Source organism: Pocillopora verrucosa, chromosome 4, assembly GCF_036669915.1.
Source record: "Pocillopora verrucosa isolate sample1 chromosome 4, ASM3666991v2, whole genome shotgun sequence".
NCBI classification, from domain to species: Eukaryota; Metazoa; Cnidaria; class Anthozoa; order Scleractinia; family Pocilloporidae; genus Pocillopora; species Pocillopora verrucosa.
In genome coordinates, this window is record NC_089315.1 from 25,658,432 (window position 1) to 25,685,931 (window position 27,500).

At 39.4% G+C, this 27,500-nt stretch overlaps 4 protein-coding genes across 4 annotated transcripts in view; 2 read left to right on the plus strand and 2 right to left on the minus strand.

Moving 5' to 3' along the window:
• Window positions 1-6,518, minus strand: part of LOC131775959 (tetratricopeptide repeat protein 37-like) — a 35,213-nt gene extending 28,695 nt beyond the window's left edge. The window contains exons 1-7 of the mRNA XM_059092083.2: window positions 6,402-6,518; window positions 5,979-6,122; window positions 5,311-5,402; window positions 4,987-5,059; window positions 4,454-4,546; window positions 2,934-2,963; window positions 261-368 (exon numbers count right to left, since the gene is read on the minus strand). Of these exons, the coding sequence (XP_058948066.2) occupies window positions 261-368; window positions 2,934-2,963; window positions 4,454-4,546; window positions 4,987-5,059; window positions 5,311-5,402; window positions 5,979-6,122; window positions 6,402-6,491 (630 nt within the window). The 5' untranslated portion in view covers window positions 6,492-6,518. The remainder of the gene's footprint in view (window positions 1-260; window positions 369-2,933; window positions 2,964-4,453; window positions 4,547-4,986; window positions 5,060-5,310; window positions 5,403-5,978; window positions 6,123-6,401) is intronic.
• A 1,340-nt stretch (window positions 6,519-7,858) lies between these two features.
• On the plus strand, window positions 7,859-17,121 carry LOC131775979 (uncharacterized). The gene is made up of 3 exons (XM_059092107.2): window positions 7,859-8,021; window positions 13,127-13,244; window positions 13,585-17,121. Exons 2-3 carry the CDS (start codon window positions 13,141-13,143, stop codon window positions 15,419-15,421), a joined length of 1,941 nt encoding a protein of 646 aa, XP_058948090.2. The 5' UTR covers window positions 7,859-8,021; window positions 13,127-13,140; the 3' UTR covers window positions 15,422-17,121.
• Window positions 17,122-19,349: 2,228 nt separating this feature from the next.
• On the minus strand, window positions 19,350-26,153 carry LOC131775974 (coadhesin-like). Its single transcript, XM_066165414.1, has 9 exons — window positions 26,054-26,153; window positions 25,321-25,617; window positions 24,732-24,899; window positions 24,430-24,597; window positions 23,778-23,948; window positions 23,365-23,535; window positions 22,506-22,676; window positions 21,542-21,665; window positions 19,350-20,916 (listed from the first exon to the last, which is right to left on the minus strand). The coding sequence occupies exons 1-8, from the start codon at window positions 26,151-26,153 to the stop codon at window positions 21,619-21,621; spliced, it is 1,293 nt and encodes a 430-aa protein (XP_066021511.1). The 3' UTR covers window positions 19,350-20,916; window positions 21,542-21,618.
• A 934-nt stretch (window positions 26,154-27,087) lies between these two features.
• Window positions 27,088-27,500, plus strand: part of LOC131779304 (transcription termination factor 3, mitochondrial-like) — a 1,888-nt gene continuing 1,475 nt past the window's right edge. The window contains exon 1 of the mRNA XM_059095839.2: window positions 27,088-27,500. This exon is cut by the window's right edge and continues 100 nt beyond it. Within this exon, the coding sequence (XP_058951822.2) occupies window positions 27,088-27,500 (413 nt within the window).

Sequence of the window (27,500 nt, forward strand, 5' to 3'; positions counted from 1 at the left end):
CTCGATGAACACACGCTGATGTCAGAACCAATTGTTAATGAGTATGAATGGTTCTTATATATTTGCTCACTTTGACATTCCTCAGTTTTCTTTTAGTTCATTTCTCCCAGACAACTATATCTACGCCGACATTTTACCCACTTTAAGCTGCCCAAGAATATTTAACTTGTCTTTCAGAAGCACACAAAGGCTAAATGTTACACACCAATGAGAGTGCATCATGTTCAGAAAAACAAATAGTTACTGAATTTACAATTTACCTGATTGTTAATCAGAAGTCGGAGATAATTTTCAAAGTGTATTTCAAGATCTTTAGTTGCTTCTTGAGGCTGGCCGCTATGTAGGACTTTCTCATAAGCTTCCTGCAACTAATAGCGATAAATACTTGCATTCATATTGGTAACACATGTGATAATCAAAACACATAGTTTGTTCCCAAACAGACTGGCCCAGCCTGATAAACATAGACATTTTTCCTGCTGGTTTGTTTTTTTCTCCTTTTCTGTGAATGGCGCCAAAAAAATTCCGGGCCATAACCTGTATCATAAAAAGCTGGACAAGTTATGAGCGTGCAATTAGCTGATCAGATATGAGGATTTAAGATTCTTTCCTCCTGTAATGTTTTAAAAGTAACTAAAATCCTTTAAAGTTCCAAATTAAAATACGGTACCGCTTGCGTATATATCAACTGCGCAGATGAATTTCCTACGCTCTGACGTAGGGTATTCAGACGTGTACATGCCAATTTTTTGCGCGCACGCTAAAAAAAAAATGCGCAACTCCTGTGCCTTTGTTATTCACTTCGGTGTTTACGCATAGGAATGTAAACAGTATTATTCCGCATCGCAGGTGATGATTTGTTTCATAGCGGAGCGCATCATATTACAACGATAAAAGGTCAAGTTATGGTAAATCGCAATTTATAATAATAGTTTGGATATCGCGCGCGCTGTCATTGGTTGAAAGAGCGTGCTGTGTGAGAGCTAGAGCACAGAGCTGAGCTACAGCTGTCACACCATCTGCCAATTTGAACTATGTCCGACCTTTTCCGGGACTCTTCTCTCTAGCTTTTTTTCGTTAATTGAAAGTGAAATTTGCAAACAAGCGAGCCGGCAAGTAGCAACGGAACAACCAAACAAAGGTTTATGAACATGCCAAGCGCCGTAATTGACACTATTATAACGTGAGCAGAGACGAAAATCCTCAAAGAGAAAACGAAATGGACAGTCCGAGTTTTGAAAGTTTTCACGCTCAGTTAAATTGCAAGCTTACGAATGGTAATAAAAATCAAACACAGCTACACTCGTATAGTATATAAAGTTCGAGTTCAAAAACAAAACAGAACAAAACAGGAATGATAAAATATATAGCCAAAACGAATCATGACGGTGTTAGAGCGACTGCGATCATGTTGAGGTCCAACGTGGCTAGCTTGGAGATCACCAGTGAAGCAAGCCTCAGAAATTACATCGACCGCCCTTTGAGTGAACAACCATGAGCTTGCTCTGATGTCCTTTCCGATGCGTTGAGTGATGAAGGTCACATCAGTCACTGCAACCAAGTTTTACGGCTCTGTCATCCCGAGAAATCTTCATGTTCCGGTGAATTCAGCTGTCGTTCATTCGCAAAAATCGCCTTGAGCAGTTTGTCAACTATTTGTCATGTGAAAAACTTGCGTGTTTTTGTCAGCCACAATTCGGCCAGATTTCCCTGAAACATTTCACCTCCACATTTTGTAACAGGGACTAAAAAACTGCAAGCAAAAGTGTTAGATTCGACCTGCCAAACTACTAAGTTTGTAAACAATTGCCGCAGAATGTGAAATTTGATGGTTTGACATTTTTGACAGCATTAGTCTTGTACAGCCAATCAGATTATTTGAACCATTCCAACAGGGATTCTGATTGGCTTATTGTATCGTGTTTTATGAGAGTATAGAGCATGTAACGACACTGTTCTACGCTTTGGAAAATAAAGTTTTGAAAATTGAAAGTAATGCTTGGGAGTTTGCCTGGGGAATTCTCAAGAAGTGTGGAGAAACACTCGACTACGTCTCGTGTTTCTCCCTACACTTATTTCGTGCTCTAGCCGCTTCCTGCGTGCTTTACAACAGAGCAAAGTCAAGGCTTCTCTATTTGTTAAATAATGTCAAATACGAAAAACATCTGAAATCCGAAAATGCTACAACAGACTACTGTACATGAGCATATTATGCAAGCGTCTGTCAATAATGTCAAGATCTCTCAAAACAGTCTCCCTTTTCCGAGCAATTTTGTGAGCATCGATCGATGATTTCACAAATACCGAGACACGAAGCAAATTCGGTTTCCCATTAGAATTTGCATACGAGTCTGAACAAGATGTAGCCGTGACAGGTAACCATACTGTAACACAACACCATTAAAATAAACGAGAAGATCTTAACAGTTTCTGTGTAAATGGCGAGATGAATGAACCAGTTTACGAGAATAGCATATTCATCGATGAAAAAAGCTATGAAATAAGTATTCGCGTGTGGGTTTGCATTCAGAACGCAACTGGTTACAAACGAGCGCCTTAATTGATTCTACCGAATTACGACACACTGAGAATAAATTTATTTTGAACAAATTCTTAACCCGTTGCTACGGATGTCTTTTTAAACGAAGTGAGAAATAGCTATTTTGATAAAAGAATTCCGTTAGAACATGATAAATCATTTATATAATCCGATTACGATGCGCATTTGTAACAGCATGTCGGGAAGGTCGGTTCGAACGCTGATTGAAACGAACAAGTTTGCTTGTGGTTGGTAATGTTTTAGTGCTATTACAATGAAGTAAATTAAGTTAACTTATGCGCGAGCGGTACTGTATGTGGCAAAGATTCATGGAGATCTGATTGGTTGTTATGAGAAATAAAACTAGTCACTAATTCATTACAACACTGCCTACCTTTTTAGACCCAGCCTCTTCTAATTTTCTCTGAAAGTAATTTCAAAATAAAATGTTATTCAAATCATTGTAGAACCTCGAGTTAACGAACTGCTTTAAAACAAAGTCTATAAAACGAACAAAACTCTTCAGCCCGGCCAAAGTTACAGAAAAATGTATGGGACAGAGCCTCGATTTAACAAAATCCTTGATATAACGAACACTATCCAGACGCTCAAAGGTATAATATACCCTGAGATAACGTAACGAACAAATGTCAACACTTGGCAATAGGCAAATGCGAAACAGACCGACAAGAATCAAAATCTTTCAATTCTCTAACTATAGAACAACGTCACAGTTAACAACTCATCATAAATGCCAACACTGACACTATCAACACATCTACAGATCTGCTTTATTCTCTTTGTCTTTTATTACTATTGAAGGCTTCTTGTAGTAAAAAGGTATAAGAGGCAGGAATTTCCTGGCTTACGCCCTTGTTTCTCCGCTTGCTAGTGACTTCCACTATGTAAAGACCTGTACAGTGTATTGTCACTCAATACAGACATTTTGATGTGAATATGAAAGCACAAACGTTATTTAAAGGATTGTTCCAATCCCAAAGTGCTGGGTAGTGTGATGTCACCCACAAAAAAAACAAAAACAAAAACAAAAACAAACAGGAAGAACATAAGAAAAAAAGAAAAAATATAATATAATTCAATATAACAAATCCCCAATTTAATGAACCAACTTCCCAGTCCCTTAGCACTTCTTTAAATCAAGGTTCCACTGAAATCAATAGCAATCTCAATGTGTTGGCAATTAAAACTCATGTCCTATATATCACACTCAAAGCAGTGGCAAAAGCCATTCAGAACCAAGTTATACTGGGTATCAAAACTAGTAGGTGCCCATGAAAAATCTAACATTGACACAAACTGTATTTGACAGTCATATAACAAGCCTTGGCACAGGGAACACTAGCTACTGAGCTCCATCAGTCATAATGTTGCTACAGATTAGTTGAGAGGATGGTGCCAATTTTCAGAACACAACTTGACAGGGTTTGCAGATTTTAGTACATCTATAATCTCAAGCACAGAGTACCCTTCTAAGATTTAATGCCACACAAAGGGGAAGAACCTTGAGTTGGCTCATTACAATCTATGACTTTTGGTACATAGGGATATCATTTGATTTCACACCAGATTCTCAGACTTCAAAATTAAAAGAAATATATGAGATGTTCATACAGAGAATTAATACTATGAGACTGGGAATGAAAAGGGTAAGTTGGTCAGTTGACATCTTTCCAGTGTTGGATAAAAGTTTTACATATTCTCCATACTGTCCTCTATACATTTCCTAGGGCACTGACAGGGAGAATTTGGTCTACAATCAAGAATTTCCATAAATGATGATCATTTCCTTTATTCCAGTGACCTTAGTCCTTGATTCAGGGGTGATATTGTAAGGAGAATAAGATGCTGGTCACTCTTTGAGGTTGAAGTGTTACAACAAAACAACAAATTCACCTTTTCAAGGATTTTTATGATTTTCATCCAAATTCCAAACTGTTCAGCAGCGTCTTTGGTGACCATGGCCATCTTCTCCCACATATGTACTGCCTAAAAAATTAAATATAATACTTAACTTAGAGTGTATAATTTGGTGTTAAACAAATTTATATTTAAAATGATTTCTATGAATCTCACCCGAAGGACAAGCATGTAGATTAGATAAAAAAAACAAACAAACAAATCAGGCTGAATACATAAAGGGGTTAAGTTTCTAAAGAAACTGTGGTGCTACATTGGTGGGAGAGTACAGCAGGTAATTTAGTGTTAACAACTGAGTTAAAAACATAAATTGGCCACCTAAAGGGTAAAAAAACTGACGTTTCGAGCATTAGCCCTTCATCAATTGCTCTGACAAAGGGCTAACGCTCGAAACATCAGCTTTTTTACCCTTTACAATGACCAATTTATGTTTTCAACTCAGTTGTTAATACTAAATTACCTGCTGGACTAGAATACAACCAATGATCAGTTATTCACATGGGTCATACCTTCAGAGCTTCATTGTTTTTCTTGTAAACTTCAGCCAGTTTGCTTGCAATTTCCAACCATTTTGTATTTTCACTGTGAACAGAGAGAAAATTGTTAAGAGTACATGTTGGGTTAATTAAATTATAATCATATGTGAGTAAGTTTGATAACAAGGTACTTCTTTCATTCAGTTTCATGATCAATCTGATTCAGAGATGAATCAATCATTTTACCACAGATGAATTTAAATGAATACTGTTTTTAGTTGGTTTACATAACAGGTTCATTATTGGCAGTCTTAGTTTTAGCATAAGAGCTTAAAGTATACACATCACTTCTGTCACCTCTCATACATCAGCAACAATTTCTCATAGACACCAGGAAGTTCAGCTTTATACTGTGGATTCTCTTCTTTCTCACAAAGGGCAGCAAGACCCTGACATGAAAAATATAAAACAGACATAAAAACTTTTACTTCTCATTAATATTATCTTTTACCTTTTGACCCCTAAGAGTGATTAGCATCTATATGTAATGTCTCCTTCCAATATCACGTTTAAATCACACATTAACTTTGGGTCATGAGAATAAAGGAAATAATAATAAACTGAAGGACTTCTTGATTGTTAAACAAATTCTCCTTTCCAGCACCTTAGGAAATGTATGGAGATCTGTATGAAGAATATACAAACTGATGTTAGGGTGTAAAGCATTAAGCTAATCCAGTACAGAACAAGATCATGTTAAAAGTGTAAGGCTGCGGCAGATGGTTGCTGACATTCTCTGCACACTGCTCCTAACAAAATCACAGCAAATTTCATATCAGAGGAAAGCTTGCAACAGTGCATCACCAAGAAAAATCTCTGTGTTTCAGTTTTGGTACAAATGGCAGTTGACGTTTCCTTCAGAAACACTAACAGTCCCAATAGTTTGAATCGTACCTGATCAACATAAACCTAGATCTTCTTAAAAGGAAATGATTCTTTTAAAAAGGACAAAAAAAATATTCTACCTGCCAAGCAAGGGGCTGTGTATCATCAGATTCAATTGCCTTTCGGTAAGCCGCGTGGGCCTGGTCGAGCTGGCCCAGTTCTGATGCACATTTTCCAAAGAAGACCAAGGCGTTGTAATTGGTTTTGTCAGCCTTCAAAACGACCTGTAAAAAAAGTCAGTTTGAAGTAAATGTACTTAATGCAATAACGCTTCTCTCACTATGCTGCAGTAAGAACAAATAAGAACTGAGAGTATAATAAATTCAAATTCGAGAACAAGAGAGTCATAATCAGAATTTGTTATCCCACACATTAAGAACGTAAATATACTGATCGACGCGTGCCTGTCACCAGAAAATTTTACCGTAAATTTTATGGCAACTTTTGACAACAAATTGTAAAAATTAATTGGACACGAAGTAATGAATTATTGTAAACAGTACCTTGCAGTGCTTGAAAGCTTCTTTATAGTCTTTGTTCTTGATACACTCTCGAGCATTTTTCAGGGTATTTTTTATCTCTTTCGCCGCCATGGCGAAAATAATCGCGGGCGCGGTTTGGTGCACACGAAGGTATGCGGTGTAGCACAACGCAAAGTTTCTCTATGCCACAGTCACACAGATACCGATAACCACAGGATAACTACATAAACGGTTCGAACATCATAGGAAATGTCTGACATGGGGAACATACATAAGCTTAAATTATTTTCCTTAATTTTGATTGACATCCTCGATGGCTATTCTCGTCTGACTGTATTGCATAATTATTCAGTGGAGCTAAAATTGACTGCTCTGAACCACAGAATCAACAAGATACCACATACTTAGAAGAAGTACGTTTATCATGATCATAATTGAGAAAATTCAACGTTTTTACTGTTCTGATATGAGGCTTTTCGATGATCTCTAACTCTTTCCGTAAATTGAAATACGCAGTTTCAGTTTGAATGGGTACCCTAGGGGCTTACTCAACCCAGAGGGTCATCTAATGGAAACAAAGATCACTTTTCTCAAGACCCTTTGCGCCTAAAATTTCAGAAGTGGTGCATAATCCAAAATTAAAAGTGACGAGAAAACGGAGTTTCCAGCAAGCATGGAATATGAACGAATGAAAATATCCCTTTGTTTTTATCATACTCTAATTGAACATTATTAGTCCAACGAGAGCCGAATTTCGAAGTCGCGATTTTTGCGATTGCCAGAAAAATTACAGCAAGAACTAGGATTCACCCTGAATGAGAGAGAGTTCCGTGACGCTATTAAACTGAGCTACGACTGGCCGATTGATGATCTCTCCTCCACTTGTGTATGCGGGGGTACCTTTACGGTAGACCATGCAATGATACGTAAACAGGGAAGGTTTATTACTCAGCGACACAACGACCTGAGAGACCTTGAGGCCGAACTCTTAACTTCTGTATGTAGCGATGTCGAGATCGAGCCTCCAAGATATTTCAGGTGAACAGCTGAGTAGAGGATCCAAAATAGGATCTGATGCGAGGCTAGACATTCATGCTCGTGGGTTCTGGGAGTGCCAACGTGCGGCATTCTTTGACGTGAGGGTTTGTCACCCTAGTGCTGACTCGTACCGGAACATGGAACCCCAACAGGTCTATATATGTTTATGTTTATTCATATAATAAAGCTCTGAAAATTGCATATCTAAATTACATCTTGGTCTGAATATCTCAATTAAGTTAAAAGAAATTGTAATCGACGTATTTGTGATATTTTTCAGCCTTCATGGGCCGTTTGAAGCGTCTTTTTACGAAATTACTTTTGGCCGGAGGCCGTTAAGAGAAGAAAGGGGCCTGCCTGTGAAGAAATAAATTAAAATATTGGTGAGAATGGTGCAAGGAGTGGTGCATTATGGGATATAAGCAGAAATTGTTTTTCCTCCTTTCGTTGACACATGTCGCAGCTTCGTCGATAAAACTTCTGCGTTTCAATTCGAAAGAGGAATTTCACTGACAGCCAGAGTTTATACTTTACATTGTTTAACTTTAAGCGACGGCTTCTTCGGAGTCTTCTCTTTCTTCACGAGCACATCCGGTTTGAAACGTAAGTGTTGTAATAATAACTTGAATGTGTAAACCAGCCCAAATGGGTAATCGAAAATTATGATAAACTACCAGATGATTCAGGACTATGTCAAAAACACACATAGTTTCGGGTTTCTTAGGAAGCTATTTTCATCAACCGATTAAAGTTTTCTTGTTGGGTCTGGCCAGCCATCCAAGGTCCTTCAAGCTACAGTAGGTGCGATCGATATCGAAGTTGCGAAACCCTTTGCTCGATCTCGTGACCAAAGAGCCCTTACTCGAGCTAACCGTGATCAAATTCACATCTCCGACTTTGGCGCTGTAACACCGTATGTGGCAACCCAAACTTCCTTTCGTGCAACGAAGACGCTTGCATTTCAGTAATTTTTGTTTCCCGTGAATCAGTTGGTGTGTTTTTCATACGGCAACTTTAACTTGCCGTTTTATTACTATCCTCAGTTCTCTCTTGCGTTCCGTCTGCTCTTTGAAACTATCGTCCTACATTTCCACAGACACACGTAAGTTTCCGGCGTATCTGGTAAACAACATCCCTCCACATTTAGGTGCGGCGAAGATCTCAAATCACGCCGAATTCTTTGATTGTGTTGCTACAACTTTTGCGCGAGGTGAAACGAACGTTTGTGTCGATGTGCATGACAGAATCGCGCCCATTGAAAAACGTCGCACAGGAAAATGCAAATAAGCTAGAAAAGAGAAAGAGAGCATGCGTAACTTCACGCACTGTCAATCATGTGATTCCCCGTGTACGCAGTGTTCGCAAGTATTGTTTCTTGTGCAGACAACCGAAACGTAGCGCTTTTCATCGAAGAAGAATAGACGTAATTAGTGGCGTTAACTTGATTAGGTTCTATCGTTTAAAAATCGATCAGATGTAAAATTAAATTACCTTTCAAATGCCGAGTTTTCAATTTGTGTTAAGACTCAAATGCGGCAGATTTACGAGGTTCGACCATCGATTTCGCCAAGAAAGCAAAACATTACTGAAATATTCCTTTTAGTAAAATTTCCGTACTGCCCCATACTATCGTAAAACAAATCTGTTTTCCCAATGGTAATGTATTGTTTTTGTCACTCTATCCAAGAACTGAACGTATAATGTAGTATGGGGCTGTGCGGAATTTTACCTTCCTTTTTAGCCCGTTATTGCCGTCAGTTCCAGATAACACGTCGGTAGTCTATTTACTTTTCGAAAAGCTTAAGTATACGTTGTAGATTCCCGCTCCACGTAGGTGCACGCTCACTTCCAACTCAGCTTTACCATATCAACACTTCGTTTGCACACGTGACCAAAACAAGCCAATGAGCAACCTCGTTCCGGGATCCTTTACAATCGTTGTTTGGTAGCCATAGCGACAAATAAACAAGTAGAAATCTTGGTTCGTTCATTTATCTCGCTCATTAATCGCGTGTACACGACGACGTAAACTACGGCTCATGAAATCGGAAAAAAATACGAAGGTCTTCATGACGGTCGATGATATATATGCACCATCTTAAGTCAAAATGGCGACAGGAACAAGGTTACCTTTGATGATTGGAGCTGACAGTTTGACACAGTTCTCAGCGCCGACTGTCTTCGCCCCTGTACAATGATTGACGTTCGCTCCAGAAAGCGTTGGAGACCCAGCGTGAATTTCAACAAGTTGCTGCCAGGCGACGAAGTTTTCATCAGCATCGAGGGCATCAGAAAACCGGCCGCGGTCAGAGTGGTGGATCCTTTTCTAGAACTCGTTACAGTGGAGTGCGGAAACAAAGAAATCTTTGCTTCTTTCCGCGATGTACTACCACCGCCAGAACCCACTCCTGATACTGTCAAGAGGAGAAGACCATTTTCAGCTAGATTAAGGTTACTGTCAATAAAATGAGGTGCATTGCGGAACAATCGTCTTACGCGTGCTACTAGAAAGCATGGAAAAGTACATGTAATTTGTCTTCTTAGGCCCGGTTTAGAGGCCGTACTTCAGCCGCGCCGAATCGAATTCAATGATAGGCCGACCTAAGTTAGTTAATCCTGGCTGAATTGATGCAAACGCCGAACTTTACTAGACCGAAATTAATTAATCGAAGAAAATTATTATTTGGTGATTGATTTGGCATACAATTGTAGACATGGCGGAAGCCATGGATTCCGGAAGCAATCTGCAAGCAAGAGCCTTTTTCTGCTCGAAATGCTGGGAGAGGAAGAAGAAGAAGAATGCAAACCATCTTAAAGGCGACGATTATACGAGCGACCCATCCTTGCTAATCTTCTACGAAAACGGCTTTGACACGTGTCATAATTAATTTAGTTTCTTTCTTGTACAATTTTAGCGTTATTCTTTGGAAAAATCTTGAACCGTAGCAAAGATACAAGAAAGGAAGAATTTGTCGCGCAAAATTTTGTTAAGTCGGACCTCAATCGAGCGAGAGCGAAATTCTCTCCTCCACCCACGCTGCGAGAAGGTGCACTTGACCGCTTTCATTTATTATTCTATCCATTCGACATTAGCATAAATTCACTCACGTTTACTCAAGAAATACTTCGATATGACTGACTTCGCTACCGCCTGTCTATTTCGTAATGGATAATGCATGACGCGAGAAGCCTAGCACTGTGTGGTTTAAAAAACAAAACAAAACAAAATGAGCCAGACTTGTTTTGAGCGACCAGTAGATTTACAACAAAATACTTAAATTGTTCGCTCTCGATTTCTAAGCGTGATAGTTTATCCGGGCCTCACCCTCATCAATTTTCGGGCGATAGAACTTCGGACATAAAATCAGATTGTTGATCAAGAGTCCGTCTGCGTGTTGTCAAACTGTGGATCAGCAGACCTCGGAGCCCCTTGAACCTGCAGAACCATGAACGGATTCTTTATTATAAAACAAATAGAGAAGCCTTGGGGTAATAAACAAATCGATCACGCGCTCGAGATTTCATCTCAGTCTATCGCTAGATAGTTGATGAAGATTAAGTCCGAATCACCTATAACGCATGAAAATCGAGAGTAAATTATTTCAGTTTCTGGTATGAAACTAACAGTCGTTTCAAACGGAGGCCCATGTTTCATTGAATAAAGGTACAGACAGGTCACGCCACAACATTGCATTCTGTGTGCGCCTTTGCATTTCGTTCAAGATTTTTCTAAACATCGATCGAAACTGAAACGATAAGTCAGAACTGAATGACTGGGAAGCTCAAACTGAAATCAAAGTACCCTGTGGAGGCCAATTTTTTCTTCATTATTTTCAGGCTTTTAATCTTGTTCAGTCAAGAAATATATGTTATTTGCCGGGTGGGAGGTCCGTATGGTGAAAAGCTGTGACCGAGGTCTGGAAAATACTGCCTGAGGCCGTAGGCCGAGGCCAGCATTTTCCAGACCGACGTTTATTTATATTTATTTTTTTTTGAAACTTGACGAAATTCTTTCCGAAAGAACCCGATTGATTTGGGGCTGTAAATACGGCAAGATCTTCCATAAACTGAACAGTTTTTTGAGCGAGAAAATGGTAGTTAAAATAGAGGTGATGCAAATTAAAGAGAGATGCCACACCGAAACATTTTCATTTGCGTAACGATAAAGGTGATTTAAAAGGCTTCTTAACAAACTTTGAAACATTATTTTTACAAGTATCTGTCACAATCTGACACCTGTCAATTAGAGAGCGCGTAAGTAAAAAAAAAGTGCAAGAAGATTTGAAAAACAATAGAACTAGTTTGACAAGGACTGTCACGACAATGTTTTCTTCAAAAACAGTCAATGATCTAACGGAAAGTATTATTCACTCTCATCGACGATCCATTCATGTACGAAGATTTACCTCTGTTCATTAAGTAAACGGCGAGGACAGTAATTGTGAGTAAATTCAAATTTTTTTATTTTTAAGTTGTGAGAGTTTGCTCGTTTGTTTGCTGCAATGGCGTGTGTAAATCTGGTCTTTCTTCCACCAAAACTAAATTCGAATGGCACACTTCAACGAGACTCAAGGGGATTTAATGCAGCCTTTTCTCAATAAATTCCTTCAGTTTCTGTTGTGAAATTTACGGTACAATTGTCCAAATTGAACGGACTTGGAAAGACTCACCGAGAGAGTATATTTGTTGTAGAACTGAAATTAAAACTTCGCACGCTCTTTCACTACGAACAAATTATTTGAGAAAATTCAGATATTAAATGAATGAAAGTTCCATCGTTCAGTTTAACTGTAACCAAATACCTCACGTTTTTACTTTCTAGGTATTTTTTGTGAACGATTAAAATTAATTGCAGACGGTTTTTAGGCCGCTTGTCAACCAACGTAATGACGCTGTTGCTGATACAAATTCATCTGAAACCAATATTTTTCTGTCAACCACGACCCACTTTTTCAACTAAACAATGGATCTGGGTTTATATGCTTCTGCACAATGGTGTTTGCTGAGAAGAACTGAACCATCACTTCCTCTGTCAGTTTCAGTACCAGTTGCGGGCATTTTGTTGATGCATTGCGAGCTGCATTCAAGACAAATCTAGGCTTTTTTCGCTTATCGATCATGCGTCATTTCTCATTTCTCCCCATACCTGGAGGCCTAAAGAGAGCCTCTCCGGATTCTGGCTTAGGGGGCAATAACATTAATTGACCACTCCCCCGATGGGGCTTTTCAGGGCCAATATAAACTAAATAAACATTGGGTGTATTGAAATATTGTATGTGAACATAGCTTTGAAACTGGCCGGAAGCAAACCAGTCGGTTACATACAAATTTTAGCCAAGGGGTTTGAGCCCTGAGAAACCGAGAACAATTCCAACGAGTAGCAGAGTGAACGACTTGAACCCAGGACCACTAGATTACGAGTCCAGCACCGCAACTACTTGGCCACACAGCTTCCAATGCCTTCATATTCTTTCATTTAGCAATTCGAGGAAAGGACTCTCTTGTATTGCATTTGACTTCGATCTTCCTCTTATTTCGCGAAGGCCATTTACTGTCCGTCTACCAATTCACTAATCTCCACTGCCTGAGAGGCTGGAACAGGCTATAGATAAAGTGGAGTTTAACAAAACGAGATCCCACTAGAGTACATTACACTGTTGCCAATATCTCCACATTTTTAACATATCTATCTGTTGTTACTTCTACAGCTTTAAAAATATTCATGGTGTCCACAGCAACTTGGAGGTACCTTCGTTGGTCCATTGTAACAATCGTTTTTATCTTTGTACTGCTTTCGCTTCGTGTATTTACTCCACCAAGGTCCAGGTATGTTCGATATAGAAATCCTTGATTGCAAAGTAGAAGCCGTGGCCTCAGTTATGATCCACTTATACCAAATTTAAGGAAAAAATGCAGTTGTAGTGAAACAGTAGTTAAAGATATTCCTGATGCAGACAACATGGTATGAACGGGAAAATGTTCTTTCCTCATGCATCAAAATAATTACTTTGAGTTTCAAAGGATAGTAGTTGTTCCAATAAGTTCCTGATGCATACAACATGGTATGAACGAGAAAATATTCTTTCTGCGTGCATCAAAATAGTTACTTTTAGCTTCAAAGCATAGTGAAGATAATTTATAGAACAGAAACGTGTTAAATCTTCAGATATTTACAACCTCCATTTAAAGCGGTGACAGACCAGGAGAAAACTGAGACATGTGACTGTAGAAACATAATCAAGGAAAGAGAGAATACAACAAAGGAGAGAAATGATGCAACCAAGGTACGTGAAGATACTAAGGCAGATGTAAAGACAACTGAATCAACTTGGCTCAGGGAATCTTTTGGAAAGGAACTTCACGAAATCCACTCCCAACTAAAATACCTCTTAGATCATAAAAGTATACCCTCACCGGATTTTGTTAACAAGGTTGGAGACCTTGCCAAACGCCTTGACGGCAAATCAGAACCACCAACTCCAAATAATGGCATGAACAATCACAGTTTGAATGTGTGTCCGGAAGAATACAAAGGCAGCAAATTTGGTTACCCATTTTATTCTACAGGTTGGGTCCTTACTAACTGTATCAATGTCAAACCACTTAGCTCCGTCATAAGTGTTTTAATAAACACTGTCGCATATCCAAAAGAAGATGAGAAACACATTCGTAATGTAATAAAGGGTATCAATGATACCTATCCAATAGTTCAAGTTTACGTAGCAACGCGCAGTGACGATATCATAGAAATGGCCAAAGAGTACGAAAACATTGACGTGGTTAAAGTCGATGATACAAATGCAGCAAAAGTGTGGAACATGCTTAAAGCTAAAGCCTCCACACCTTATGTGCTGGTCGCACGTGATGTGGTTCACTTCTCATGGTTCACCCAAATAGAAAGACAAATTCGTGTGGTCAGTCAGATACCAAATGTAAAAGTTGCCGGGGGAGCATTTCGGAATATTTCTGGTCACTGGAAAGTAGGATGTGTGCAAACCAAACTACTAAACTACGTTCTAGAATATCAAGAAGGCTACTTTCACTCAAAAAATGCATGCATGTTTTGTGATTTTCTGCAAGGACCTTTTCTGACTAAAACAGACTTGTTTAAGCTGGACGAAAGTCTTCCAAACGAAGTAGTGTTTGAAGACTGGTTCTTGCGCATTAGAAAGGATGGCCACCAAGTGATGACATGCCCTGACGCTATGTATTTCACTTTGGATTACTTTTCGTATACCAAGAGCACTAAAAAAGATGTCTGGACACCTTTGGCAAAAAAGTGGGGGATTAATCGCGTACTTTTGCCCCAGGGGATCAAATTTTCATTCTCTTGTGACGATATTGGCGTCTCGTGCAAGGCAACTCACGAATTACTCCCAATTTGTTGCCTGGAAGAGTACGCACATCTCTTGACAGTCCTTCAGAAGTTCTGTGATGAAAGAAATATTTCATTTGAACTCGATTCTGGTTCTATTCTTGGTGGTGTTAAGTTCGATGGTCTTTTACCGTATGATGCCGACGGAGATCTCATCATGATGTCAACACAAATAGAAATATTTAGCAAAGATGAGACAAAACAATATTTTCGGAATAAAGGTATCTCCGTCTACGGGTATAAACCGCCAATATTTAACGAGAAAATGGGAAAATTAGTTAATGGTTTCACGTACATGGGTTTCCGTGGCTTTTACATCGAAGTTTGGGGGATGTGGAACACGACAAATTGGCTGCATCTTCCACCAGAGCTACGAAACTTTGCATCGTTCACCAAAGCGAATATAAGAGGTAACTGGATTAACACGGCATGCAATCCTGCTTTGTATGTGAGGGGTCGTTATGGAAGAGAAATTTTGAAACATGCTCAGTCCTGGATAAAACAAGGACTGGGAAGTGGTTGGGGGGAATACAAAGCTGGCACCTTCAAGCCGTGTAATAAACCAAAGCATCATTCATGCTTAGATAATTTGCCAGCCGATGGTAATATTCCGTTCTTTGTGGATTAATTGAGCTTGCCTCATGAAACTTGTTATCACAGATGCGAGAATCAAAACATCTGCCCGTGAGCTTTGGCTGTGTGTTGAGGCCAATGAAGAAGGAAACGTAAAGATAGCTTATCAAAAGAGATTAAAAAGCCGACTTGTGGATCGTTTTCACATGACCTCACGACGAGTCATTGGTTCATGGCAAAGTCTGGTTACAAGGTTTGACCGTAAAATAACGTTGTTGTCACTGGCAACCTTCCTCTTTTCGAATGGTTACCAAATCTCAAGAGCCGAGCGTCACCAACCGTCAAACACGAAAGCCCGCCAAAAGAAGTCAAACGACACGTTGCCACTCGAAACGGGGCCAGTTGCCCGTGACAACAACACGATTTCAACGTCAAAATGTGATCGCCAAACTTCCGTTGCGCCTCACGCAATTGTAAAATCATAGTACCTTTCTTAGGGCAAAGGAAGATTGTGTGTTATCGACTTTACTAGTCATATGAAAACGATTTCTTCTCGTCTCACCACATTCTTACTAAATGAAAGACATACTAGGATTAAAAAACACGATATCATGATCAATTTTTTCTTCCAAATAATTTTTAGAGCGGACAAATGATAATCCGATTAGTTAGATAAATGAATGTTCACTTACTGTGTTGTCTCGACTGATTAGGAGAGTTTTGGGACGTTAGATTCCTAATCCCATTCCTTCTTCACTGTCACTTCTCTTTTGTATGTGGAGCAGCTTCAGTTACGAGGAGAACGTCGGAGCCGATCACTTGCAGTTTCAATTAGGGATCTTAAGATCCGACAACGGAGGTGTTTTTCAATTATTAAATATGGACGAACGAAAGTACCCCAATAGTTCTTTTCAAATTTTTTAACCATGAGCTGGGAGCATACGCCACCAGTTTATTAAATACCTAACCTAAACAAAAATAAACATTTTTCAACTTAGAAGCACCCCTGTGGAACCTTTTGACAAATTAGGATAAATGTACCTTCAGGTTTCTGTTTTTTTTTTTCATCTATCGCTATTTCTCAACCGAGCTCAAAATTACCATCTCAGACAGTAATATTAAACCACGTTTAGTTAAACCAATTAAAAATTACAACAGCTTTACTGTCTACGCAATAATTATAGTCAGACCTGTATTGAGCGGCGCCGTATTAATGCCTGGTTCACACGTGCGATGCAAATGCTCACAAGTCCAACGCAAACGCAAGGAAAGCAAGATACAGGCGCAGTGGGAGTATTTTCGAAGGTATCTAATCCCGTATCCCGCTGCTATTTTTCATTCCCATCCCGCCTGGTTAAACTCAAGTTGCTCTAGTTCAACGCCTTACTTAATGTTTCGTTTAATAAATAGGCGTTGCCTCGTGTTGACAGATTTATTCGATGACAAGAATCGTGATTGACATTAATTCAATAGATTGATTTAAAAGCGTTAGATTATTATGTTTTAAGTCAGTTTTTCAGGAGAATCGAAGTGAGAAAGAAGTTATTTTGTTATCGTTTTTCTGTCTCTAAATCCGCTTACCTGGAGAATCTGCTAACCCGTAAAGTGAGATTGTTGTAACGACCCGCCACAGAAGTTAGTTTATATTGAAGTTTTTTAATTTAGTTACAAGATAAAGACTTGATTTCCGTTTGTTCTAATTGCGAATTATAAATGTATTTCTTTTAGATCGAATAATTATTAAAGCTTGGCTTAATATTATACGGTTTGTAGTGGTCATTTGATCTAACCAGTTCCGAGTAAGGAAACACTTAAAGAGGGGGGCATTGAGGCTCATTAGAAACCGCAAAACCGTAGAAAAAATCATCCAAAACCGAAAAACCTAAAAAAAATTCGATTAAAACCGGAAACCGCATGCAAAACTGTCAAAACCGATACATTTTCAGATCCCAGTTATTAAAATCCTAATCGATCCGGTATAGTGGTGACAAGTGGAGCATAGGGGGGTTGTGGAATTTAACAAATTTGCACCAAACCCCACCAGAGCTACGAAACCTTGCATCGTTTACCAAAGCAAACATAAGAGGTAGATGGATTAACACGGTGGCCAGTCCTGGTTGGTACGCGAGAGGTCGTTATGGAAGAGAAGTTCTTAAACATTCCCAGTCCTGGATAAAACTAGGACTTAAATCCAGTTGGGTGGAATACAAACCTGGCACCTTCAAGCCGTGTAATAAACCAAAGCATCATTCATGTTTGGACAATATGCCCGGCGATGGTAATATTCCTTACTTTTCATATTAATTGAGTTTGTCTCATGAAACTTGTCATCACGGCAGTATATCGGTGCTAAGACAATATATCAGCGGCTGTGTTGGGGTCTACGGGCCGCTTATTTACATGAGGTCAAACCCAAACCGCGATTTTACGCAAGCAGTGAGCCTCGGGGATTCTCTGCGAGAGAGTTTATTTAATTAAATAACTGTCTTTTCACTATGAGCTTTGGGCCCTCTTGACACTGTTCACAAAAATAAATGTCTAGATAAAAATTTCTGCTCAATTGAAGATGGCTTAAACGCTGTTTTGTAAAACAACAGCTAAATTTTGTTCTAATTTATCAGACTTACGGTTTTTCTAAACACTCCGTATCTTTAGAAACACTTTCGCTGTTTTTTTTCTCTGAATGTTTTCATTTTATCGTTTCTCTCGTTTCTCTCGGGTGTTAACCCTCAGACGCACTTCAACTGTTCAAATCTTACGGAGAACCGTCAGCTACACCAGGTACTCCCACATTGTGCTAAAGACCACCTTAAGATCATTCAGGTACCCCATGAATCTAAGCGCATAAGTTTGTTTTATTGGTGTCGAGTTTCAAACACAATCAGGCGCAAGGCGATAAAAAATACCATGAGATACGTCATGAGTCATCCGCCTCATCAGTTAAGAGGCCATTAGCAATGGAGGGGGGTCCTCAAGTACCCCATTACCGTATGATTTTTTACCTGGTTTACAGACTAGGGGTGTGAAAAAACGATAGAGAAGTTAAGGAAAAAAGTTTCTGACTTTGGCAACGGACCGCTTAATATAGAGTGACCGCTCAATATGGCGCCGCTTAATTCGACTGTATCCACCACTTTCACCGACACTGAGGTGAATAATTGTTTTAGTACGTAACACAAAAAACCGAAAAAGAAAGTTTATTTTTTCAATACACAAAAAATGGTCCGAAATTAATTTGCTGACGCGCGATTTTGTCTCTTCAGACGCCCCGAGGTGTACATTCTAATCACTTCCGAACCAGCCAATCTGCGCGCGCGAAAGGCATTATTCACCTGTGTGATACATACTAAAATCAATTAGTCGTGCTGTTGACGGGTTGCTGATGTAGGCTCTCGAGGTTGTTTGTTTACGGTCGTTCGAACGTTTTTTACATGACTGTTTGCTTAGTTCACTGGCACTCATCTTGCTCCGAAGAGGACGTGATTCCGTGCTCTAGCACTCGCAATTTGAATCAGGGTTTTTAAGTAAAACTTTTAGTCCAACTCCTTCCATACGAAATCCTCTCACCAATTATGCTGGTTGCTTCTCCAACCGAACTCGAAAATCAAACCTGGTTCCCAGATGCGCTTTCCGTTTTATCAAACGCCATTTTGAATTCTTACACAGATTACTGACTGTACACTTAATTTGTGCCAAATCTTTTACCAGACTGCACGAGGGTATTTCGTTAACTGCTTTTGACTCTTGTGTATTTATCAATACTTTCCTATCCCCCTAAACATTCTATCGCTATTTCAGACCTAAATATGTTTTTTCCGTTGGCGCAAAATCGAGCTGTCATAACTGTTGTAATCTAGCCAAAGTTATTTTTCGTCTTGCACGTGCAATTACAGTAAATACCAGCGACAGTCTTCGATGACTATAATTGTGAAGCAAATTTCTTCTCGATCAATCTGCTTGGTACATGGTATTTCAATATCTAGTAGAGTTTTTAGCAAAATTTATTTTGTGCTTCATTGTTCTTTCAGGCTGATATTCGATAGAAATGTAAATACAAAATTGTTTGAGTATTTTGCAGGCAACGCTTCCACGAAAATTTCCTATCAGAGAGAATTCGCATAATTCGTTTCCTAACTCATCGAGACGTGTTTGAATAAATATTCACAACAGTTGTTCTTCGTATTAGCATTTACTGATCATTGAAACTCATTGGCATGTAACGAACGAGCTTTACGAATTCACTTTATTAGGGACCTTGAGCAAACACGACGGCGACGGCAATGTGGACGTGAAAAGAATCAAAAGATGTAATAAGCAGAACAACATGTGCAGAACAACATGTGCAGAACAACATGTGCGTTTTAAGACTTTGGTCATTTCTTAGCCGTCCTCTGCAAAATAGCGACGTGAAATCACCATCGCCACTGATATTGATTGATCTTTAATACCTACGAAAGGATTAGCGTATGCGATTCATAAATCAGTGAATGTATAGTCATGATCCCCTTGCCGTGTTCGCTAGTTAAGGAAGTAAACTGAATTTTACAATATCTATTGATTATCAAACTGCTTTCTGCCCAATGTCTTGTTCCTGAGGCTCCGAGTTTTCACTAATTCACAAGGAAATGTGTAGCAGCTCGATGGGATAACTAACAACTAGATCTTATGAGTTAAAGGGTTAAGCCAAAAAAAGTCATCAGCTTTGTTTTATCAATGGCTACGACAAGGACGGAAAGTCGTGTTTCTGACAAATCATCGAAAAATAGTTCAAAATCTTTTTAGCTGACAAAAGTTTAGAGCTAATTCCATAAGGCGTTCCCTCTACTGCATCTCAAAAATTGTTTCCACTCTGTTCACTTATCCCTCTTTTTTAGACAAGCAGAGCGAATACAAGCATTCACCATGAGCACAACACGTGATGAGGAAGTGTACCCTAAGGGAGCTTGGTGAGACGAATTCTACCCTACCCCCCCCCCCCCCCTTCCTGGCCACCACCGTTACTCCTCGCGTTCCGCTTCTTCAGTCGTCTTCAACATTCACACTTTGTCAGAATAGTTTACAGACTGTACAATTATGTCTATAAAGTGAGGGGACCCGCCACACTTATCCCCTGAGTGTGATTAGCATCTAATTTCTCCTTACAATATCATCCCCGAATCACTCATTCAGGACACGAAAACAAAGGAAATGCTCACCAACTAAAGAAGCTCTTGATTACTAAACAAATTTTCCTTATCTGCACTTTAGGAATTTTATGGACAACAGCGTGGAGATAATTCATATTATTGTTAAGTTGTAAGGGGTTATATTAACTAATTATCTTTTGCCTTTATCTCAACTATCAGTTAAGCCGCTTCTTTTTACTGAATTACTACTGGAGTTACTAAGTTCTATCTAGCCGCATGTCATGAAAAAAACCTACTGGAAAAATAGAGACTGTATACGCGTCAAGCTCTAAAATATTAGGCTGGATTACATGGAATTGTAACTCTGTCGTGAGGTGGTCATCTGAGAACAAGTGATCTTAGCAAGAACAAAGGAAAACCCATCCTGAAAAAGAAAGTACTGATTAAAAAACATTTTCTTTTCGAGCTAAAGTGCGGGGCAACACAAAACAGAACGATGATGGGAGGTTCACGTACAGAAAAATAGATTGCGAGTGAGAGGGTGGTATGTCCTCTCAATGAAAATATTAAAGGGTTAAACAGAAGCAAGAGCATTAAGAGCAGTATGCACGGTCAGAGAAACTAAGAGATTCTTTTATAAAGTTAGAATCATCACTTCTTTCCGTGAGCCCATAACTTGAACTGCAGAGGCTAATCAATATCATATCCAATAAACATACCCCTAGACCAAACAACAAAACCAGTCCAAGAGAGCGAGAATCGCAAAATTGCAAAATATCCATGTGCTGACCAACTTCTGTTTATCTTTCCCTTGTATAGGAAAGGAAAACTTGAATATAGAAAAATTTGAATATATTTTTCTTCATTGTTTTTATCTCCTGCTTGATTGCAAAATTGTCATTCTCACACAAGATTTCAGCCATCTTGAGCCACAAACATTAATTCCCCAGAACAGAAAAAAAATTGTTAATAGACTCCCAATGAATTTTCACACCACAATGTATTCTTCACAATCTTCTTCATATCAGTGAATGAAACAGCTCACTTACTGCTATTAATCCTGATAGATCTGACCAAAATTTGGAGTTCGGGATGATTTCCTTTCCTGTTTTCCCTGCTCCTTTATTTACCAGCACTCCCACCACACAATACAAAAATACTCCAGGAAAGAATCTAAAGACATTCAAAAACAATTCTGACTGTAATTTAATGATTAATTTTTTAAACTAATACATTAATTTTCATTTGGTGTAGAAATACGCAGGTTTATTTGTCGTTGGACACTATCTGTTCCTTGTAGCTCACAGTTTTCTTCCAACTTCACTCTCAGTTTTCTATTTTCTTCTTGGAACAGATGATGTCTACAGAAAAATATGCAAGCATATTTTTGCACCAAATGGAGGCTATTGTTTATATAATTTCACACTACCCTCACTGAAAAGAATGGATTTTGAATAATGTGCGTAATTTTGTGGAGAGAGAAAGAGCAGCAAAAAAAGAAAAACTAGGTGGATGGGGAGGGGAGTTTATCCCAATATTCAGACATCTATGCATATCAACTTTCCAGCGATTGTGTAACCTTCAAGCAGACCCATTTTCCTATAAAACCCACTAGCCTGTGTTACCCGGGAGTTCTACTCATGGATTCAGAATTTATCTCCTGGTGTTTCCGCCACTTCGGCATTATTTATTTTTAATTCGTATTTTTTCTTTTGTATTCACGTGTATTACTGTTATCATTATTCTGTTAATTTATTTTTTTGCATAACTTCGAAGACCATTTGTTTGTATCATTTGTGTAAGTTCTTTGTCGTAAACTTTATTCATTCGGCTTTATCGTCTAATTGTGCTGGATCATTTTTCTTAATAGCTGTAAAAAAATTGGCTCAGAGTTACAACTGATACGATCATTTTCCATATACATGAAATAACCGATACCGTCTTGTTTACTTGTACAAACTAAATATTAAGAAACTCAAAAAAAAACATCGAATTTTTATTTTTATTCCCTACCGGGACAGTGATGAGTGTTACAATTCCGAGTCTGTTTTTTAAGCCCAGTGCACCGTTTTCCACCGTATGCTGGGCGGGGCCTGGTACAGGTCCTTGTACGATACTGAATGCCAGTGCCACACCTTTTAGAACACGCCCACCACTTACTCCAAAGGCTCCAGCCTCCGTTCACTTTAATGACAAATAAGTAGATCAGTTACAAAATAGCAGCAAAATATATGTATTTGGCTCCATGTGTTTCTTATTTTGACAGATGATTCAGTTATGCATAAACTCGATCATGCCTCTCAACTCAAGAAACGTGTTTGACGTTCGAACGTTTGCGATAGTTTGGAGCCAATAGCCGAGGAAGTATTCCTTTAGCATGTGATACCAAATCAAATTAGAATCAAACACAAATTTGATTATCTCAATTAAAATTAAGGTGACAGCCTAACTTAGTATCACTGTTTTGTTGATCCATAGTGGGCATCTACGATCAGCAGTAAGTTAACCCACTGACACAAGGTAAAGGATGTTAGGGGCATGTTTGCCCCGCCATGTCTATCCTCTAAGACCAATGTTAACTTTGTGAGAAAACTCCTTCCCATTCCTCATTCAAGTCTATTCCGCCATGACCATAATGTCAATGCTTTTAAAAAAGTTTGTTAACAGGAGATCAGAGAAAACACTGCCACACCCCAAAGACTTGACCCGATTTACAAAGTGCTCTTACCGATATCAGGTTACTCCGTGTTATTGCTCAAAACGAACAAATAATAAGGAACAGAATTACATTGATTTATCTTGCCTCGGTGTCCATTCAAAATATTAGGTACGATCGAAGACAACTATTGATTTTTTAAAATCTATTTCTTACCAGGACAACGGCGATTGTTGCAGTTCCGGGTTTGTTTGCTAGGCCCAGTGCAATGTTTTCCACCGTATGAAGGAGGAGGCCTGGAACAGGATCTTGTCCGGTACTGTGATCCAGTCCCACATGATTTAGAGCACGTACACCATTTACTCCAAAGACTCCAGCCTCCTTTAACTGAAAGAGATATTCATGTATGAATATTTTTTCCAAGACGTACAGTGGTCGGGGAAGGGGAGGTTTGAGCACTTGGTCTCGTAACAGGATAAAATAAAATCTGCCACGAAACTCTAAAAATATCCGCGCTTGTTATACGTTAACAATCGAACAAGATTTGTTACCAAGACGTTTCCACCAATTTCCGATAACATGTAACCAAATAGAAAGCAGTGATCGATTTTTCCCAATCCATTACTTACCAGGGCAGTGATGAGTATTACATCTCCTGGTCTGGCTAGCAAGCCCAGTACACTTCTTACCACCATATGCCGGGCGAGGCCTGGTACAGCTCCTGGTGCGGTACTGTGACCCAGTGCCACACGTCTTAGAACATGCGCGCCATTTACTCCAAGGCTTCCAACCTCCATTTACTGAAAACGATCAAAACAATTGTTAAAGAAACAATGAGAGATGCAGAAATTCTTCCTTTACCCTTTCTGTTTTAGTTGTTGAATTGTGTACTTTTCCGATAGTTGACGTGTATTTTTTTTTTTTCAACAAACTCACTGACTGGTTTGTCAACTTGGAATCGAACCGCAATGTTTGGTGTCCATATGCTCACCGACAGAAATATCTTCCCATAATCTTCCAAAAATGGTCCATTTACAATCAGTCATGAATAGTTTGTCTTATACATAAGGCGGAAGGGTTCCACGCAATCGAGCCTGTGTGTTGCTAATCCTCATCAGAAAGTAGACATTTTGTCCCACGTAACCCAAGCGTGAGTTAACGTAAGCCTCTGCAGTCCCTGTGCGCATGAGCAAGAAGTCTTGCGTGTCCGACTTTGTGCGCAAACAACCAACTCCCTAACTGTTAAGGAGGCAACCTTTCATATGTATTTGAATATTTCACCTGGGCATCGTTTGAGGAGGCAATTCTTATGCTGTTGGGACGAGCCCATACATTTCTTTCCTCCATATCCAGGAGACGGGTTTGTACAGGACCGTTTTCGGGTCTGTAGTCCCGTCCCGCAAGATCCCGTACATTGTCCCCAGCTTGACCAAGCAGACCAACCTCCATCTGATGAAGAAGGGGAAATTGAAAAGGTAAGAGAAGAGCTGATGGTGATCAGATTTATCTAATGATATAGATTTACATTTCCTCATTTCAATTTCATATTCATTTTTGTAAAAATTCGATGTGAGTTTTCTCACCCCGGCACCTACTAAGGATACAATTCCTGTGCTGTTGAGATGCGCCCATGCATTTCTTTCCTCCATATCCAGGAGGCGGGTTCGTACAGGACCGTTTTCGCGTCTGTAATCCCGTTCCGCAGGATCCCTTGCATTGTCCCCAGCTTGACCAAGCAGACCAGCCTCCATCTAAAAATGGTTCATACAGTTCAAATCATTAGCCTTTACATTTAGTATTGCTGGTCAAAGTATCGGCCTTTCTAGAGCGTGTTTATTTTTCCTCATTCTGCCAAGCAATCTGAATGGTCCATTGTGAGTCCTGTGCCAAAGGTTTGCTTACACTGGCAAATAGAGAGGGAGTGAGATTGATAGATAGATAGTTTATTGAAATATTCAAATTTGCAGCCTCCTAAGGCTGAACTGCATAAAATTTACAAAAGGTTAAAGCTATATGGTGCGCCTAAATGAATAACAGTTTCATTTAATATAAATTGTCTTTGTAGGAAAAACCACGTATAAAAAAGTTCTACCGATTGGACACAAATGCGTTCGTGTAGCGATTGGTGCCTTTCTATCGGAAACATAACAATAAACGCACCTAACTACTCACCTAAGTTGCATTGTTTGATCATACACGACTTGTATTCTCTGGAGGGTCCCACACAGCCGGTCCCTCCGGGTTTAGTGCAGGATCGCTTGCGGTATTGTGACCCTCTCCCACAGGTCTTGGTACACTCGCACCAGACTCCCCAACTACTCCATCCTCCGGACACTACGAGAACAAGATAAGTAAGTGAGGAGAACGTGTCTCTAACTCCCGCCAGTCTCAGTGATTTGCAGTCTATTACAAGTTTTATATTATTCTGCTTTTCGTGTTTAAGCCACCCGCCGTTCACAGGATCTTTTTCTAGCGGAAAAGGACCGAAAAGAAATGGGAAGATCAGGACACTGTTAAAAATGCTAAGACTGTTTTTCATATAAAAGGGTAAAACTCTTACCACCTGAATATTTACGCGATAGATCCCTTGTACATCAAGGAAATTTTGATAGTTTACAAATTGAATACATTTTACAAAAATGTAAATATTTCTGGGAATTTATTATGTTATCTGTTCGAGGCCTAAGGTACTAGGTCTTTACAGATTGTGCTAGCATAATTTATGGCATAACTCGGAAAGATGAGCGTAATTTTTGCTTTTTTTTTTTTTAATGAAAGTAGCACTACTAGCATTCTATTCCTCCTTAATTTTCCGGGTGTGGTGACTTTGCAGGCATTAGCCTTAGCTCCTATCGTGGTGACTAAACATTTTCCTCCGCGCTGTGCAGGCTTGGCGATAGGTCGCCTTCTGTATTGAGTTCCACGCGGACCACACGAATGCGAGCAGGCACTCCACGCAGACCATGTTCCCGGAACGCAATCCTTTTTTTGACATCTGCGGTCATCGGGGATGAAATTACGCCATGACTGTCCACAAAACTGTCTCTCTACAATCCTCGCCCCCATTATAGGTCATTTTAGATGTGTGCTTGAATCCCTGCTTGTATATGATATTTGTAAAGGTTGATTTCAAAATACATTCCATTCGAGCTTTCAGTTGAGATGAAAGGAGCTGCAAACGTTAAGCTTTATAATTCAGGTAACTTTTTTCAAATTTCATGCGCTGTAATAAAGCTCCTTGTAATAATTTTTTTAATACTCGATTAGAGGATGAGTTGGCTGATAGGATCAATGGACGTGTTTCGGTATAACTGACATACACAAGGATGACTTGTCTTTTATTGTCTCTCCTCTCTAAGAACTATGGGAGACGTAATAGCCTTTCAGATAGCACTGGACTTCAGGTCGAGAGGTCTGGGTTCGAGACCTCGCTGGGTCTTTACCTCTTGTGTTCCTGGTCAAGATACCCCACTCCTATGGTTCCCCTTGCCTCCTCCCAGGAGCATCCCATCCAGGGGAGTGCAACACTCTTAGTTACCTCATGCCACAGAAACTGGGATAAGCTCCGGCTGGATGGGTCACTTAGCTCGATAGCTGATCATGGCTTCCCTTTAAACCTCTCTATGAAATAAGATCCCACCAAGTTAAGGCATCACTATCCAGGAACCTAGGACCCGAGGCTATTAAGTGTTGCTTTAGGTTACCAGAGGTCGAGGCTTTAAACAGACATGTTTTTGTTTTTGATTATTTTGTATATCAACTAACAAAGGTAAGAGACAGAAAATACACTTTGGAAGAGAATCATATTTCTCTTTTTGTTTCAAGGGGCTTGAATTACCTACGTTTTGGACCTTCCGTGTTTCCTTTTACCCTTAATTCTATAAAAGCATCGGTGAGCCGAGTGTTGACTGGGGAGAGAGCTTAAGTAACTTTTCCAAAATGGCGTCTCTGCGTCAGAATCTAGTGCACAAGATCATTCTACTTCGTACTGCTTCAACGCCTCGAACATTGTTATTGAGAGGCCAGTCAAGTGCTATAAGCTTTTTATTTGCTAGAAAATTAGCATCTAAAGCTCAGATGACCGTGCACGAGGAGGAAAAATCGGAAGAAGAGATGAAACAGTCACAAACAGCACGTGCAAAAGTCAGCAAATATTTGGAAAAAAATGGGGTTCGTGTTCAAAGGGTCCGCAGACAGATCGATTTAAGGAAACTGACTGTAGAAAAAATATCAAGGGTGTTTAAAATTCTAGATGATATAGGGATTGACCACAATCAGCGACACAGAATTATCTCGAATAGACCCACTATTTTGACAACCAAGGATGATCTGCTGAGACATCGTGTGAAGAT

Excerpts from the sequence above, each read along its gene's own strand:
- LOC131775979 (XM_059092107.2), top strand. The coding sequence starts at position 13,141 with ATGGTGTCCACAGCAACTTGGAGGTACCTTCGTTGGTCCATTGTAACA. Across the intron at positions 13,245-13,584 it reads TTTACTCCACCAAGGTCCAG|ATATTTACAACCTCCATTTA; the intron begins GTATGTTCGATA and ends TTAAATCTTCAG.
- LOC131775974 (XM_066165414.1), bottom strand. The coding sequence starts at position 26,153 with ATGACCGCAGATGTCAAAAAAAGGATTGCGTTCCGGGAACATGGTCTG. Across the intron at positions 25,618-26,053 it reads CGTGGAACTCAATACAGAAG|AAAAAGATCCTGTGAACGGC; the intron begins GCGACCTATCGC and ends CTTTTCCGCTAG. Across the intron at positions 23,536-23,777 it reads TAATACTCATCACTGCCCTG|TTAAAGGAGGCTGGAGTCTT; the intron begins GTAAGTAATGGA and ends TATCTCTTTCAG.